The 16193-nt window shown below is 47.2% G+C and overlaps 1 protein-coding gene across 8 annotated transcripts in view; it reads left to right on the top strand.

Annotated features, from left to right (window-relative positions):
* The window catches only part of klc1b (kinesin light chain 1b), a 36612-nt gene that overhangs the window by 1633 nt on the left and 18786 nt on the right, over window positions 1-16193 (top strand). For 7 of the 8 annotated variants that reach the window (XM_076286041.1, XM_076286042.1, XM_076286038.1 and 4 more), the window contains exons 2-7: window positions 10362-10631; window positions 11274-11504; window positions 13049-13127; window positions 13352-13577; window positions 14087-14174; window positions 14695-14796. In XM_076286041.1, coding sequence (XP_076142156.1) covers window positions 10383-10631; window positions 11274-11504; window positions 13049-13127; window positions 13352-13577; window positions 14087-14174; window positions 14695-14796 — 975 coding nt within the window. In that variant the 5' untranslated portion in view covers window positions 10362-10382. Of the gene's footprint in view, window positions 1-3416; window positions 3657-10361; window positions 10632-11273; window positions 11505-13048; window positions 13128-13351; window positions 13578-14086; window positions 14175-14694; window positions 14797-16193 lie in introns of those variants that run through there. The other variant, XM_076286036.1, reaches the window with a different exon arrangement.

Raw genomic sequence — 16193 nt, 5'->3', positions numbered from 1 at the left:
CTCTTTAAACCCCTCATCCGCTACTAGTTACTAATGCAGTATCGGGGATGGCTTATGCCACCAGAAGGCGATGGATGACTTCTCCGCTTCCTGTTCCTCTCCTGATTACTGCTATGGCAATTGCAATATGGCTTTTATCATGAGGTCATGGTTGATGCGCAGTATGACTTCAGGAGGTTTTTCAGTAGCTCTAATGATTGAATGTTATTTACTCCCACTCGGTGTATGATGCTTTACAATTTGCTTTTTGAGATTGCATTCTGTGTTAAAATATTTACAAAGTTAACCAATGCAAATGTTCCTCATTTTCACATTCCTTTGAACACTACATTGGGATGTATGACCCATGTTCTTCACTTGTGGGTGGTTTTGCTGTTTAAGGGGAACAGTAGGCGTCCTATCCCTCAAGCTGCATTCCCAAATAGCATAAATGTAAGTGAATCTTGAAGATACCTGTGGCTTACTGTTTCAGAAGTCTTGTAGGTAGCTCTTTGGGTACTGAGTGTTGAAGCTGAAATTTGTGTTTCTGAATATCATTTATGAAACTGCGTAAACTGCAGGAATCCTGAATACCTGATGCGCCAATGTGCTCCATTTTCAAGAATAGACTACTGGGCCAGTCTATAAATTACACAGGTTAATTAAATAGGCCTTTTGAGTCTTTTGAGGTCACACATTCTTGATTTGGGTTCATCACAAGTTGCCTGATGGATCACGTGGAAATATCCTTGTAACTATTCTTGGTGTCCAGTCACATTTGTTACTTGTCACTTAGACTATTAAGCTAAATGGTATGTCTACTCTGTGAGTAGACTATTTGTTGCTAGTTCATGCTTTGCTAAAGGTACTTTTATTTGAGTTTTGTACAAATAGCTTTGTTAAAATAGCTCCAGCACTGCAAGCACAAAGGGAGAATACAGCCCCCCCTCCATGAGGAAACAGCTGTCTTGGTCAGTGGCAGCCAGCCCTCTGTGATGGAGTGCCCCTGTGTCCCATCCCAGTCACATCCCTCACCACACCCATTCTCAGCTGTTTCACCAGCCTGCCACATTCTCCCTCTTCTTTCTTTCTTTCTTTCTTTCTTTCTTTCTTTCTTTCTTTCTTTCTTTCTTTCTTTCTTTCTTTCTTTCTTTCTTTCTTTCTTTCTTTCTTTCTTTCTTTCTTTCTTTCTTTCTTTCTTTCTTTCTTTCTTTCTTTCTTTCTTTCTTTCTTTCTTTCTTTCTTTCTTTCTTTCTTTCTTTCTTTCTTTCTTTCTTTCTATCTCTCATACTCCCCTCATTTTCCTCAGTTAGACAGACAGGAGAGAGTGCACTGCAACATGTGTGTGTGTGTGTGTGTGTGTGTGTACGGTGTAGAGGGTCACAGTGCAGAGTGTCCTGAGGAAGGGCAATGTTGCTGTGATGTTCCTGGCATGAGGAAAGAAGCAGGAAATGCCAGAGTGGAGAGGGGCTTGACTGGAGCAGCATATGTGATGACCGATGCCAACAGCATGGATTGTCCTCTCAGCAGTTGTGCAAGTGGCCCTGCCAGATAGTCGCTAACAAAACACAAACGGTGACGTGGTCTCTTTCGCCCTGTTAGTCTGTTGTTGGGCACTTTTGGGTTGAAATGCAGTCATTGGTCAGGTCGCACAAAGACTGCAGTCCTAAATTATTTAGATTGAACCATCAGTGCAGCACATTTTGGGCTACATCTTTTCTCCATGAGTAAGCTATGTACACAACACAACCTTACAACGACACACTGGCTTCAGTCAGTCAGTTTTTCATATGTTAACTTGGCTTACTCCTTCATGAGATCATGTTTTTGGATTACTACTCAAGACACACGTCCCCACACGTGTGTGTGTGTGTGTGTGTAACACAGAGAGCCTGGCAGCTGGGGGACTGTGACTGCTCCTCCTCGGCTGTTGTAGACCGCAGCGGTTAGACGGCAGCCAGGGCTGGGCTGGGCTGGGCTGCACTTCGTCTTACCTCTGTTGATGCAGCAAATCACCCAGGGGCATCGGGTTTGTTTTTTTTGGACGAGACGAGAGGGGGAGAGAGAGGAGGAGGAGGAGGCGGCAGGTCTCCTGTTCTTCTCGAGAGAGAGAGTGTGTGTGCGTGTGTGTGCATTAAGACAGTTCTGTAAATGAGGATGCTGAACTGAGCAACATTGTTTTCATGTGACTTCTGAGGGATAGAGGTTAGACGCCATGGATAGACTGAGAGAAAATTGTTAGCCACTGTTAGAATGTTGCTCTGTGCACAACAGCCACACACCATACTCTTACACAGCGTCCTGAGTCCTGCTGCCAACCGGGCACAGCGACCCACAGAGGGCTCTCTGATCTCTGTCCATCCCTGAGCAGCCGTACCCCAGAGCAGTGAAACTGCAGATCTGCTGGCTCTCCAGGGACTCGCTCCGTTACATAAGCCCCCCTGCTCCTAGACCCCCACCAGCCCCTTCGAAGCACAAGTGACACCCCCCCTCCCCTCCCCTCCCCTACCTTCAGAAGTGCCTCCCCACTGTGGTCAGCTTTCGATTTTGAAGATTTCAGGGGTATCAAACTGCTCTGTTCTTTCTTTTACTCCCATGATCCTGGAACATTTAGTTGTTGTCCACATGCAGCAGATAAATAGCCTGCATTGCACTGAGACCTAAGGGATGTGTTCATACAGTAGGCCCATTCTAACTGAGTGTTACTGGATCAGCTCACATCTCTCATTTGCAATTTGTCGCCATGTCAACAGTCCGTGACTGGTTCCGGTCGCTATCTCCGCTTCCGTCGTTTACCCTGCGTCCACACATCACCACTGCTGCCTCAGCAGGGGGTACACCATGAAGGTCACCCGCCTCCATCTCCCCCACTCACTTCATCATCCGTAGCTGGTAAAAAGTGCAGTAGAAGAGGGGTTTAGTAGATTAAGTGGCCAGGGCTGCATAAGAAAGGTGGGGGAGGATTGGGATTGGGGGGGGGCACCAACAAGGATCAGTTAGCGAGTTAGCAGTTAGTGAGCGCTTAGCATATGCCCCTGCCCAGCATGTAGGCTTGGCACATGAGAGCAGAACCGTTGGGGGGAGAAGGCAGGGGGTGGCTGCACTGTTGGTGATGGGTGGTGTGTGTGTGTTTTTGTGTGAAGCCTCTGTGATGCAATTCTTTATTGCCCCAGTCTTTTGTGCTGGTCCGCTGCAAAGCCTCTTGTGTTGTGTTGCTAAATGTGCTGCCACCCCCTCTTTTCCTCTCTGCCACTTTCCCCGTCCCCCCTTCTCTCTCTCTCTCCCTCTCCCTCTCTCTATCTCTCTCGCTTGATACTGAGAGGGCGGGGTTGATCCCTGATGACTCCACAGCTCTCCGCTGTTTGCTGTTGTCGAGAGCCGAGAGAGGGAAGGTCACACACGCACGCACGCAGACACACACTCAGCTCACACGCTCATTACCATCCTTCGCTCTCCTGTTTTCTCAGCGCATCCACACACACACACACTCTCAGCTGTGCCCTCGGTGCCTGAAAGCAGTCGGATTACGCTCGCGCTGCGGTGGATGGTGTTGCTACGGTAACTGCTCGGGGGTGACGCTAGGTGTTTTTATTTTTGTCGCCGGTGGTGGAGTCATTGTTTGTTTCCTTCCCCTGCACTCTGGTGCTGGGCTATGAGGAGCGCCCGCTAAGGCTGAGGTAGGCAAAACACTTCCCCACTGCTTGCGCTGCTTGCCCGCTGACACACAGCTTTAAGGTGCTGCCCAGCGTGGCTCCGCTTTGTGTGATAGGAGTCTATAAAAAGTAACATGGTATAGGAATTGCGTTTGGAGAAAATTGGCAGAAGAGAGATTGGATTGACTTTTATTTATATATATATATATATATATATATATATATATATATATATATATAAAAAGCATTATATATATATATATTGTTCCCATATGGCGCAGTCTGCCTAGTACCTGGTCACTTGGCTTCTACGCTTTTGTAAGCAAGTCTTGATGTTTTGAATTGTACTCAGAGTAACTGATTTGGGTTTAGAAAGTTTACTATGTCGTGCCAGACTAACACATTGTGGCATCTAGTTTTTGTGAGGGATGTCTATGTGGATTTAGGGTTCTGTGCCATATTTGTGGTGATGTGTTGTTGTTGTGTGTATGGTGTTCTCCCATTGCCAAAACTATGCGTCCCCCGAGTCCTTTGTTCCCCAAACACGTGCCTGCCTTGGGGACCCCTGATGGGCTGATTGGGCCCATTTTAATCACATTTCTCATGCATTGTCTGATTGGCTTCTGTCCAGCCTTCTGCTAGTTGGTAGACTGATTTAGTTATGCTGATGGGCAATCTGTGTCCTCAGTGTAGCCTTTGGAGCAAGGTTTTTGTTATACATGGGTGTACACATACATTATGTGTGCTGTAGTGTAGTAGTGTTTGTACATTACATTTGATCAAACTCAAAAGAAAAAACACAAAGTCCTCCAAAGAGTCCCGATGACTTGTAGGTTTGGTCAGTCAGATTCTGGATTACCAATATCCAAATACACACACTCAAACACACCAAGCACACACGCTCGCACACACACACACACACACATACACCACAGTCTTTACGTTTGTCGTGTTTTGCACAGGCAGAGCTCATGCAACTGTCTACGCCAGAAGCAAGAAATCTTTTATGCAAAAGGGTCGCTGGCAGCTTTGTTTACCACATCCTCAGAATATGGTAATACTTATGATGCCATATCTACATTATCTAGGCATTAATCAAATAAACAGGCATAACCAACATCCTGCATGTAGTTCAGTACAGCATTTTAACAATATAAGTTTTGTCTGTTGGGCTGTCGTGTCGGCTCTTACGAGTTTGAAAGCTTGAACTTGTGCTTCAGCTTTATAAGCCCTCCCCTGTGGAATATGATCTGTGCAATATCGAAATGATGGCCTCTGCAGCCCTTTCCTCCATACCTGCCATAAATCCCCCTGCATGCAGCAGAATATTAGTATATTATGCAGCAGTGAGCGGCTATAAGTGCTCTTTATATTGGCACTGAGTTTGAGGCCTCTGCGGACCTGCCTGTGCCCAAGCAACACTATTCCAGTCAACCATTGCTGAGTAATTTAAAAAAAAAAAAATTTTAGTGCATGATTTTTCAACAGGCTCTTTTTAAATGTCAGAAGGGCTTAATTGCGGAGCAGCAGTGCGAATGCGAGTGGTGTTGATCAAAGGGATGTGCTGCTGTGTGGCGGCAGCGTCTTTGACGTTTGTTGTCAGATAAACCCCCCCCAAATCCCAGTCACCTCTTCAAACAGCACCCTAATCCAAGCAGTCCTCGCACTCCTCAGAGACTTTCTGCTAATCCCCCACAGGCGCCTGGATTAAAGCCCCCAGCCCCCCCCACCCTCCATCAGCGCAGCCCTCCGGCGAATCAGACAAGTCACGATATTCCTTTTATATTCTTCAGTGTGCCTTCAGGTAAGGTAGGGGAGGCTAACACTGAGAATTCGTAGCTATGAAGGTGGATACACTCCAATTGAATGCAGCTGTCTGCGTGACGCTGAAATTAAGCATATGCTGGCATTACACAAGCAATTATTAGCATGTGCTGGCATTACGCAAGCAATTATTCCTGTGTCAGAATGCTTGATCCAACATTTGGTCATCTATTATGGTCTTTGCGTAGAGGAGTTCCCAGCAAAACAGCCTATGAAAATTAGCTAGAAACACTGAGGAAAATTAGCCCCCTGATACAGCAGCAGGCTATGCATCCCTCAGTGGCCCTTCTGAAGACACAATTGGGCTAGTCTGGCATTATAATTTAAAGCCTTTTTAAACATTAATGTGGTAAAAAAAATTTCCGATCCTGTATTTGAACCCGAAAAGTAACCTTAAACTCACCCTTCACACTTCCCCTTCACAAGTTCACCCACCGTATTGTATTTGACAGGACCCTAATTGCCGCTTACTCAGGGTTGAATGGAATAGGCTTAGACTCTGCCCTCATTTTCACTAGTTTCTCTGCATATAACCACAAACTCTGGCCTGAAGATTATTATATGGATTGAGATAATTAGAGTAAACTTAGGTTTTATAGGGAAATTCATCCTTCTTACTTGCCACAGAATAAGTGGAGGTTTTGTGATTAGCTGTGCCTAATTCAGTCTAATATCCTCATTATAGGCTAGAGCATAGCTCTGTTCTCTCTTAGATTGGAAGCTTTCCACAGTGTGCCAGATACAGTATACCAGTTTGTCACAGAGAGAGGCGATACCAAGATTCAACTGACCGTATCAAAATTCAGACTTGTTTTGTTGAGATTTCCACTGAGGTGACCGTATCGCCTTGGCAGAGTGGTCAGAGAGACTGTGGATGGAGATGCTTTGTGTGAGCTGTTTGTGTTTGTAATCTGAGCTCAGTGCAGGAGACGGTGAGGCGGATCAATCATAGCCTGCTGACTCACTGACCTTTAGGTAGGCCGCTATCTGACGTGGCGATGAGACAGGAGGAGGAAGAAAAAGCAGTGTCCGGGAAAAATAGCCATCACCTCGTCTGGAGCAACTGTGGTTTTGTGTTTAACCCTTTCTAGTGACTCATCCTGTTCAGGTCATTATGGATTATCCATCTTGGAAGCTTGAACAAGTCCAGGGATGCCTTTGTTAAGTGCATGCAAGGTGTGGTAAAATTCCAGAGCAGATGCTGTTCTTTCCAGAGTAGTTGGAGAGGCCTGGAGCAAGAACGCTAGACCTTTTTTTTCCCATTGTGAGTGATTGATCACATTCATTCACACATGCGCGTCCGTACACACACACACACACACACACACACACACAGACTTACAACAACCCCCACATCTCCTTTTTCCCCTTGGGGACAATTGTGTCCCGGAGCATAAATTAAAGTTTTGCTTTGATAGGACCAGAAAGAAAGGGCAAGAAAGAGAGAGGCGAAGCGCAGCAACAGCCTTGGAAGTTAGCGGCTCATAAAAATGCTAAGCGGCAGTAGTGCTGGTTGTTTATGTCACCTCTGGGGACCGTCACCGCTCCCACCCTACCCCCACCCACCAAGCCTGTCCCCAGCGGGCTACAGGAGGCTAAGAGCAGCTGCTGGATGACGCAGCAGTGCTTCTTGCACCCGAGTATGCTTTCTGGAGGTACATGACTCACGGAGCGATGAGGCTGCCTTATTTACACGTCTGCCTCTCTAGCCTGAAGTGCAAAAGAGCATATAAAAGCCCCCTATTATCTCATGAGTGACAGGGATATTATTTTTATGTGTCTATTTTTGCCCTGTCTAGATGCCCTCAGTGCAGTTTAATCATACCCTTGGGTAGGCCTTTTGCCTTCCCATAGTCCTGTATTGTTGTGCAGTCCTATGCAGTCCGACCGATCGAAGGTGGTGTTTTTAGCCTTGGAGTTGTATGCCTTTCTTTTTTTTCCCTACGCTCAGACGAGATTGACTACATCTCCCATCATGCACCGCTTTGCCACCAGTCATTAGCTAACTGTCTCCAGACGCTGGTGTCAAGAACGTTAAACCTGACCCATCCATCATCCTCCGGGCCTCGGCAGCCCCCCACAGACAGACACACACGCACACACACACACACACACACACACACACACAAACACAAACACACACACCCAGAAGCCTCTGCCATACTGTTGCAGTTATTGCTTTGCAGCGGGGGCTTTGTGCCTATACTGCAGCCCGTGTGCTACAGGGGGTTAGGCTTGCTGCTGCTGCTGCTGCTGCTGCTGCTGCTGCTGCTGCTGCTGCTGCTGCTGCTGCTGCTGCTTACTCCTACACAGTACAGACAGAGTGTCTGATGCAGGGGATTGCTTGGGGTTTGGATGTTCCCCCGGCGGTCAGATGATTGTGTGCTATTTTAAGCCTTGATTTAGGTAGCTGCTTTTCATGCAGTCTGTGACTGCATGGATGCGGGAAAGAAGAATCAATACGTCTACGTGTCCCAAGTACCCTCAGGAGAAGCCTGGCGCTAAAACCCTTTTAGATCAGTCCCTTCATTCGGCTCCAAGGCCATCCAGTGCATTATTCATGAATTAACTCACTCAATAACTGACCCAGGATCAGTTTTTAAGATGACAGTAAATATCACGCGGGAGGGGGGGGGGGGGGCAGCTGCCCTGTCCAGTCACTGGTGCGTAAACATTCCTCCATGCTGGTTAGAGCCCTGCCATGCGTCCTGTCCAGTGAGTTACGGCTTGTCACCTCGCCTGCACTTTTGTGTGTGTGTGTGTGCGTGTGTGTTAGCGGCCGTACGTTTGTCCTTGGCCCGCTTCCGACAGCGGCGGGATGAAAAGCACAGTGGAAGCGCTCGGCTGAATGAGGGCGTGGCGGGCGCCCTCGTAAATCTGTTGCCGCGCGCGTTACGGGCTCGGAGACAGATGGCGCTCAGGCCCGGGTGTCCTCACAGCCAGCTTTTTCTTTCTCTCTCTCTTTCCCCCCCCCCCCCATCACTCTTCTCTCTCTGCATCATTCCTCCACATTATGAAACACGTCTGCACAATAGTGATGGAAATATGTGGGGCCTGTGCTGCTTGGCAGAGGCTGGTGTTTCTCCTGCCAGGCAAGGGGCCTGCAGCTGTGCCCAGCTGAGAGGGGGTGGGGTGGGGTGGGGACCAGGAAGGACACCAAGGTCGTCTCGTGCCCAGTCAGCTGTTTTGATCTGAAGGCGTCGTGAGTCACATCATCGCCTTGCCAACTCCACTCTAATTGGAAGTGTAAGCAAGGTGGCACGGCTGCTAATTTCAAGTGGCATATGGCCGGACGTAAGCAGTGAGCTTTCCTGTGTTAACGACAACATATCCAGATGAGCGGATCTGGTTATACAAGAGCCACTCCTTCTCATTCCTCTTAGCAGGAGAAAAGTCATTTCGTTTAAAGGATCATCTGCACGTGACGGATAATTTATTTTCAAACACATTTCTGATCTGTGGCTGAGAAGTGGAATTTGGGGAGTAAATCCTAAAGTAGTAGAAGTAAATCGTGTTATTGGATTGTTCAAAAATGGGCAGTGTGCAGTGATTTGTATGACTTTGCATGGCTCTTAAGCCTGGTTGAAAACCCTCAGTCCATGCTAAGAGAAGGCATAGCCCAGCTCCAGCAGGGTGGCATATGCTGTATTCCATATGGTTGCATGCCCATGTACTCAATCACACTGTGGGTTGGTTAGAACGGTCTTTAGCTTCCTCTTGAATGGATGGTTCTTGTGTCAAGAGCCACCTGCTCCCCTCAGCACTGTCGACATTCCTCTGCATCTCTCGTCTCTTGTGTCCTTTATGTCTCTCCTTTGTGTCTCTGTTGTTTGTTTGTTTGTTTGTTTGTTTGTTTGTTTGTTTTTGTGACCACTCCTTCTCCTGTCTCACTGTCCTTCTGTTGTTTCGTCACCCCACCCCACCCTCCTCAAGTTGTTCTGCTTATTAGTCATACGCTCAGCAGGATTTAAGTTTATCTTCTTTAAGAACCCCTCTGTGCGTGCGCGCGTACGTATATGTGTGCGCGCGCGCGTGTTTGTGCGCGCGCGCGTGTTTGTGCGCGCGTGTTTGTGCGCGCGTGCGTGCGCTCCCTCGCCCTCGGCACATCTTAGCAGCTGGGTGCTAAAAAGTGCCACTCCTGCCTCAGCTCTCCGGCGTGACTAATGCGTGCCAGCTCTGACAGCCGTTTAGTTCCCTCAGCTGCTTTGTCACGCTCCGTCAGATCAATGAGACGCAGCCCCCTAATCTCACGCCGAACGTGCTTGTTCAGAAGATCGCTACCGATGTACTTTTGAGACATTGCTCTGATCCATCACTTTTTTTTTTAGTGTCATGGTGTTGACACAATGTCATGAAAACAGACACTTGGAGACTGTTTTGTTTATTGGGTGTGTGCTAACATCGTGCTCCAAAGGGAAGGTGTTATGAGTTGCTTAATTGGTGAAGGCTGGGGGTCTGTATGGAATGAAAAGTTCCTCAGCAGTTTGCAAACAGTGCTCAAAGTGATTTTATGTTTAATTTTGGTTAATTGTTGTGGTGGTATGCTTCAGGCTATCCGCGTTCAACTTGCCATCTGGTAGATCCGAGGTTGCATTTATTTCTCTCCACTGAGGAGTTCTTGCATTAGGCCTCAAATATTCTCTCTTTCTAAAATATTACCTTCCTGATCTGATACTCAAAGAAAATATATATATATATATATATAAAAAAGCATGTATCATGTTGCACCTGTATTGCATCAGGAAATATCCATAGAGAAAGGCAGCACTGCCCATCCCTGATGTTGCCGTAGGCACTTTGAACATCTCGGCATGGTGGTGAACGTCAGCAGTGGTCAATGGTAGGGCAGACATCATTTAGGCCTATATGCTGTAGGCTCAAGCACTTCTTCTCCACTGTGTCCAGGTCAGTCCTCCAGTAGAGACGATGTCCACCATGGTGTACCCACGGGAGGAGAAGCTGGAGAAGCTGTCCCAGGAAGAGATCATCTCCAACACCAAGCTGGTGATCCAGGGCCTGGAGGCGCTGAAGAACGAGCACAACTCCATCCTGCACAGCCTGCTGGAGACCATCAAGTGCCTCAAGAAGGATGAGGAGGCCAACCTGGTGCACGAGAAGTCCAACCTGCTGCGCAAGTCCGTGGAAATGATCGAGCTGGGACTCGGCGAGGCACAGGTGGGTGTTTCTGTCTCTCTGTCTTTGTTATTGTACTGTACTGTTACTGTATCTGGTGTATGTCTCTCTCTCTCTCTCTCTCTCTCTCTCTCTCTCTCTCTCTCTCTCTCTCTCTCTCTCTCTCTCTCTTTTATATTGAATGAAACTCTCTTAATAGAGTCCCACTGTGTCGCTTCATTATTGTGGATAAGAGTGTTCCTCAGGCTTGTAAAGGAGGAAGAGCAGCACTATTGAAAAGGAGTCACCCATGGGGACAATAGGGCGCCCCTACTGCATCGATGCCCATCAACTTCGTCATTAATCTTCATGAGATCAAATAAAGTTTTTAAAGACATGATCCTCGGGGAGCTATTAGAGGGCATGTTTTTGGGCACAGTATGATTTAAGAGAAACGAGGAACTGAGTAATGAGCCAGCAGCCAGTGACTCACTCTGTGTCTGTATGTGTCTGTGTGTGTGTTTCTGTGCGTGTGTGTGAGTCTGCACTTGCACACACACCCCACAGACACACCAAAAGTATACACACACACACACACACACACTTTTTTTGTCTCCATACGTTTCTTCTACTCCTCTCGGTCATTCGCTAAACGTCGCTGGTCTGTCCCTCTCCTTTCCCGTCCTTCGGATGGCGGACGCACAGGTGATGATGGCGCTGTCCAACCACCTGAACGCCGTGGAGTCGGAGAAGCAGAAGCTGCGGGCGCAGGTGCGGCGCCTGTGCCAGGAGAACCAGTGGCTGCGGGACGAGCTGGCCAACACGCAGCAGAAGCTGCAGAAGAGCGAGCAGAGTGTGGCCCAGCTGGAGGAGGAGAAGAAGCACCTGGAGTTCATGAACCAGCTCAAGAAGTACGACGAGGACGTCTCGCCCACAGTGAGTAGGGTACACACACACACGCACACACACACACACACACACACACACACACACACACACACACACACACACACACACACACACACACACAAACCTGGAGTTCATGAACCAGCTCAAGAAGTACGACGAGGACGTCTCGCCCACAGTGAGTAGGGTACACACACACACGCACACGCACACACACACACACGCACACACACACACACACACACACACACACACACACACACACAAACCTGGAGTTCATGAATCAGCTCAAGAAGTACGACGAGGACGTCTCACCCACATTGAGTAGTATACACACACTCACACACACAAACCTGGAGTTCATGTACTAGCTCAAGAAGAACAACAAGGACGACACACACACACACACACACACACACATAAACACGCACGCACACACACACACAAACCTGGAGTTCATGAACCAGGTAAGGGAGTACGTAGGCACATACAAACGCAGGCATCCAGTCTTTGCTTAATATTCACATGTCTCACGAACAATGGCAAGAGATTTTGATGAGCAGTTACACAACTGGGCTTCCTTTGCACAAACAGGCTTTTTTAAGAACTAAATTAGCCATGCTTTGGTACACAAAGTCGGGGGGGGGGGGTCGGCTTCCTTTAATTTTAATGCAATTAAGCAATTTCTTCAAGGCCTTCTGAATTGTTCCTCACTGAGCAAGTTCAGTAACTCAGTGATTGAATCAAGAGTTTGTTTAGTGTGCCTGCTGCTGTACATTTGCACACCCAGCCACTGGCTTTGTCAGTCAATGGAAGGAGTGTTTAAATTGGGACGAGCTTAGCAGGCAGCACAGACAAGTCTTGGCTAGTAATGGGCAAGAGTCTGCGGGATGTTTACTGGAGCCTGCCTAGTCAGAGTTGGAGCGTTGATTTGGGAGGCAAGCTTAGATCCTCCAACCCCCTCACCCCACCCCCCCTCCACCTATCCCCTCTTTCCCCACCCTCCTCCTCTTTTATCTGGTCCCTCGCTTCCCTCGCTTCGTTGTTTTCTCCTCTCTTCCTTCTCTTTTTCTGGTTTTGGAGATGCTCAAGCTGGGTGGTGACGGTAATAGCTACAGACTGCATCAGTAAGCGATCAGAGAAGGAGCGAGGGAAAGAGAGAGGGGGAGAGGAAGAGGAAAATCCTTTGGGACTCGTCCTCTGGCCGAGCTTTGCCATTTTAAGGTCTTTAAAAGATACCAAGCTGAGAGGAAAGTAAGTGCTGGGTTTTTGCACAGCCTCGTTTTGAATTCTTTCTGAAGATGCGGAATATAAATGTGAAACAGTTAGATCCCATTTAGATATGTCAGACACAGCACACTCGGTTCACGCAGTTTAGATACCGTTCAGAGATAGCGATTTAATCCTCGGTGAGTTTTTACGCATACGCTTTAATGAATTTTCATGATGCTTGCCTTAGTTGGGATTTTCTGGCCTTGCTTTGTGAGTCAGACGGCTTCTTGTTCCGAAATGCTGATGCCAGCTGTCTAGTAAGTTGTCTGTCTCAACCATCTCACTGTGATCTCTCTGACCAGGAGGAGAAGGACGGCGAGACTCCCAAAGACTCTCTGGATGACCTCTTCCCCAATGAAGAGGAGGAGCACGTCCAAGGAGGTGAGCATTAAGAGTGCTGTCGAATTTCTGGTGCTTTGCACTCCCTTATCTGTGTCATCACAGTTGGCTATATGAGTTGGATATTGTATTATGAATTAACTTGCATGCTGCTTTGGATAGCGCTTTAGCTACAGCAATAAATGAAGATGATGTTGATTTCATCATGTGCTTTATTGCCCCTTACCTTAGTTGACCTTTGACCTGGATGTGATTTCCTCCTGCAGTGCCCCAGCAGCACAGTGCGGCAGTGGCGGCAGCCCAGCAGGGCGGCTACGAGATCCCTGCGCGCCTGCGCACCCTCCACAACCTGGTGATCCAGTACGCCTCACAGGGCCGCTACGAGGTGGCCGTGCCCCTGTGCAAGCAGGCCCTGGAGGACCTGGAGAAGACCTCCGGCCACGACCACCCCGACGTGGCCACCATGCTCAACATCCTGGCCCTGGTCTACAGGTGAGTGGGCCGTGTGTTGGATCGTAGGGCATCTCGAGGAATTTCTTCGCGCTCGTTTTCCCTCCGTTTTGTCTCTGTTAGTCTCAAATCTCTATCAGCTATTTTCTTCTGCAACTTCTTTTTGTAGTTTCCAAGTTTTGCTAAACAGGTTTAGCGTCGTGCGGTAAACCTCTGCTGTAAGCTGTAAGTTTCACTAGAGTGGTTTAGGTTTATGCTGTATGCCTCTGCCGTAAGCTAAGTTTCGCTAAAGTGGTTTAGTTGAAGTAATGCCAGCAGCATTTCAGCTTGCGGGTGGGATCATTTCCCTCAGCAGCAAGTATACTGATAAAACATGCACCATCCCCTACACTGTAAGCCTCTTTGGATAAATCATCCACCAGCTGTGGAAAGTAAATGTGTTTCTTGGCGGTGTGTAGACATTTGGTGTGGATTTTAGCTTGGCACACATGGTAGAGGGTAGCGCAAAGGCAGAAGACCTAAAAGCTCATCATGTGGATTCTCATTTGTAGGGACCAGAACAAGTACAAAGAGGCGGCTCACCTGCTGAATGATGCCCTGTCTATCAGAGAGAAAACACTGGGCAAAGACCATCCTGCTGTGAGTTACACACACACACGCACACATGCACACACACACACACACACACACACACGCGCGCGCGCACATAACGTGCCCTCAATGTCTCAAGGCTTGGCAGCACCAATGGTGTGATACATTACTGGCTGCCATTAGCCAACTGCTGTGTTTTTATTTCTCTGATTCCAACTTTAATGATGCCTCATCCATCAGAGCCATCAAGTCTAGATAAATTAGGGGCCCAGGAGAATATATTAAATCTTCATTTGGAAAACATTACTTCCTGTCTAAACACAGATTTGTTTATCATTAGAATCACCATGTAAATCAACCAGCCGTGCTTAATGAAGTTGTCAGCAGTTTGACAAAGATATGCAGTTCATTAAATTGGTCACTTTTCACTTCTTGTGATTCACCATGTTACAAAATCAATAACTATACCTTCATACCCCATGTTTTTTGGTCCTGGTATAACATCACCTACAGACTACATCAATGTGAAAACAAAAGTGTGCGTTTGTGTGTGTGTTGGTGACTTCAGGTGGCTGCCACGCTCAACAACCTGGCCGTGCTGTACGGGAAGAGGGGAAAGTACAAGGAGGCTGAGCCGCTCTGCAAGAGAGCCCTGGAGATCCGAGAGAAGGTCAGTTCGCATTCTGACCTCTGTCTGACTGGTCACTCTTGGACCCTTGGAGGGTGGAATGGGATCAGATGGAAATGGTCTATTTCATCGGTCTTAGAAATCTGCTCCTAGATATGTGGTCGGTTGCACTCCTAGATATGAGGTCTGAATGATGCTCTCCTAGATGTGTGGTATGATATCTGATGCTCTCCTAGATGTGTGTTATGATATCTCCTAGATGTGTGGTATGATATCCTATGCACGGTATGATATCTGATGCACTCCTAGATGTGTGGTATGATATCTGATGCACTCCTAGATGTGTGGTATGATATCTGATGTCTTCCAGATGTTTCTGTCCCGGCTCAACTCTCTTATAAATAAATTTAGATTTTCTCAAAACAGTTCCCAGTCTCCCATTAGCAAGCAAGCACTGCGCTACTTTGTTCCTAGTTTACTTTTTGCACTTGTTCTCTCTTTGATTCTATGCTACCCTTGGGAACCCCTATTCTCAGCAGCAGTGCTGATTCTTTCCAGAGATGCAAATGTGAAAACACATTGGGATTCTGAGGTATTTAGGTGTTATTTTGAGCAAAGTAATTTTGAAGTTCTATAATTTCTCTCTTAGGGGGTCAATACTCGTTCTAGCAGCCATCTCAGAATATTGCGTTATTTTTTTTACATTTTTTTATTGTTATTGTGTTGTTTTGTTTTGTCGAAATCGGTGGCTAGGGGATTTTAATGGCCGTCATTATACGCCATGATTCCCCTAGAGAAGGCATTTCCTTGTCAGGTGGAGAATTAGAGGGATTAATCGATCGCTCTAATGACAATTGATAACGCTTCCGACTGCTCTCTGCAAATGGAGGTCTGGCATTGTGAACACGCCATTCTGGGAGAAAAGAGGCGAGGGGGAGAGAGTGCACCAAGGACTCGCAGTACAGAGATTGGTCTCGCTCGCCAGGGTCTGCTATTGATTTGGGCATTAGAAGATCATGTCTGCTTTGAGCTCTGTTCACCCAGCCTTCCAGGAGAATGTTAACTTATTGGTTGCTGTACCAGAGTTCAGTGAAAGAAACATCAACCCATATTAGGTGCACATAAATGCCTATCAATGGGTGTACTGTTTGGAGATGCAAATTCTGATCAAGTTAGCATCATGCTGCATTTGGGGTATTGAATATTCAGTGAGTTTCTTTGAGAGAGGAACCAGAGGGAACATAAGTCTCAAATGATTTTGAATCATGAATGCTGATTTAAGCAGAATGATAACAGAAAAACAAAACAGTTTTTGTTTTTGTCAAGATAAAAGCAGTCTTACTTTGTTCCCTGGTCCCCACTGATACAGATCCTGCTACTTTTAAAAAGTAATTTCTTTGTTCAGTATTATTATATTTGATAGCATCTCTTCTGTGTGT

This window comes from Alosa pseudoharengus, unplaced genomic scaffold (genome assembly GCF_046254945.1).
Source record: "Alosa pseudoharengus isolate Yale_2024_CS ecotype anadromous, Long Island Sound unplaced genomic scaffold, YU_APseudo_1.1 YU_APseudo_1.1_scf_15, whole genome shotgun sequence".
Classification (NCBI taxonomy): Eukaryota; Metazoa; Chordata; class Actinopteri; order Clupeiformes; family Clupeidae; genus Alosa; species Alosa pseudoharengus.
This window is presented reverse-complemented; position numbering and strand designations above follow the sequence as displayed.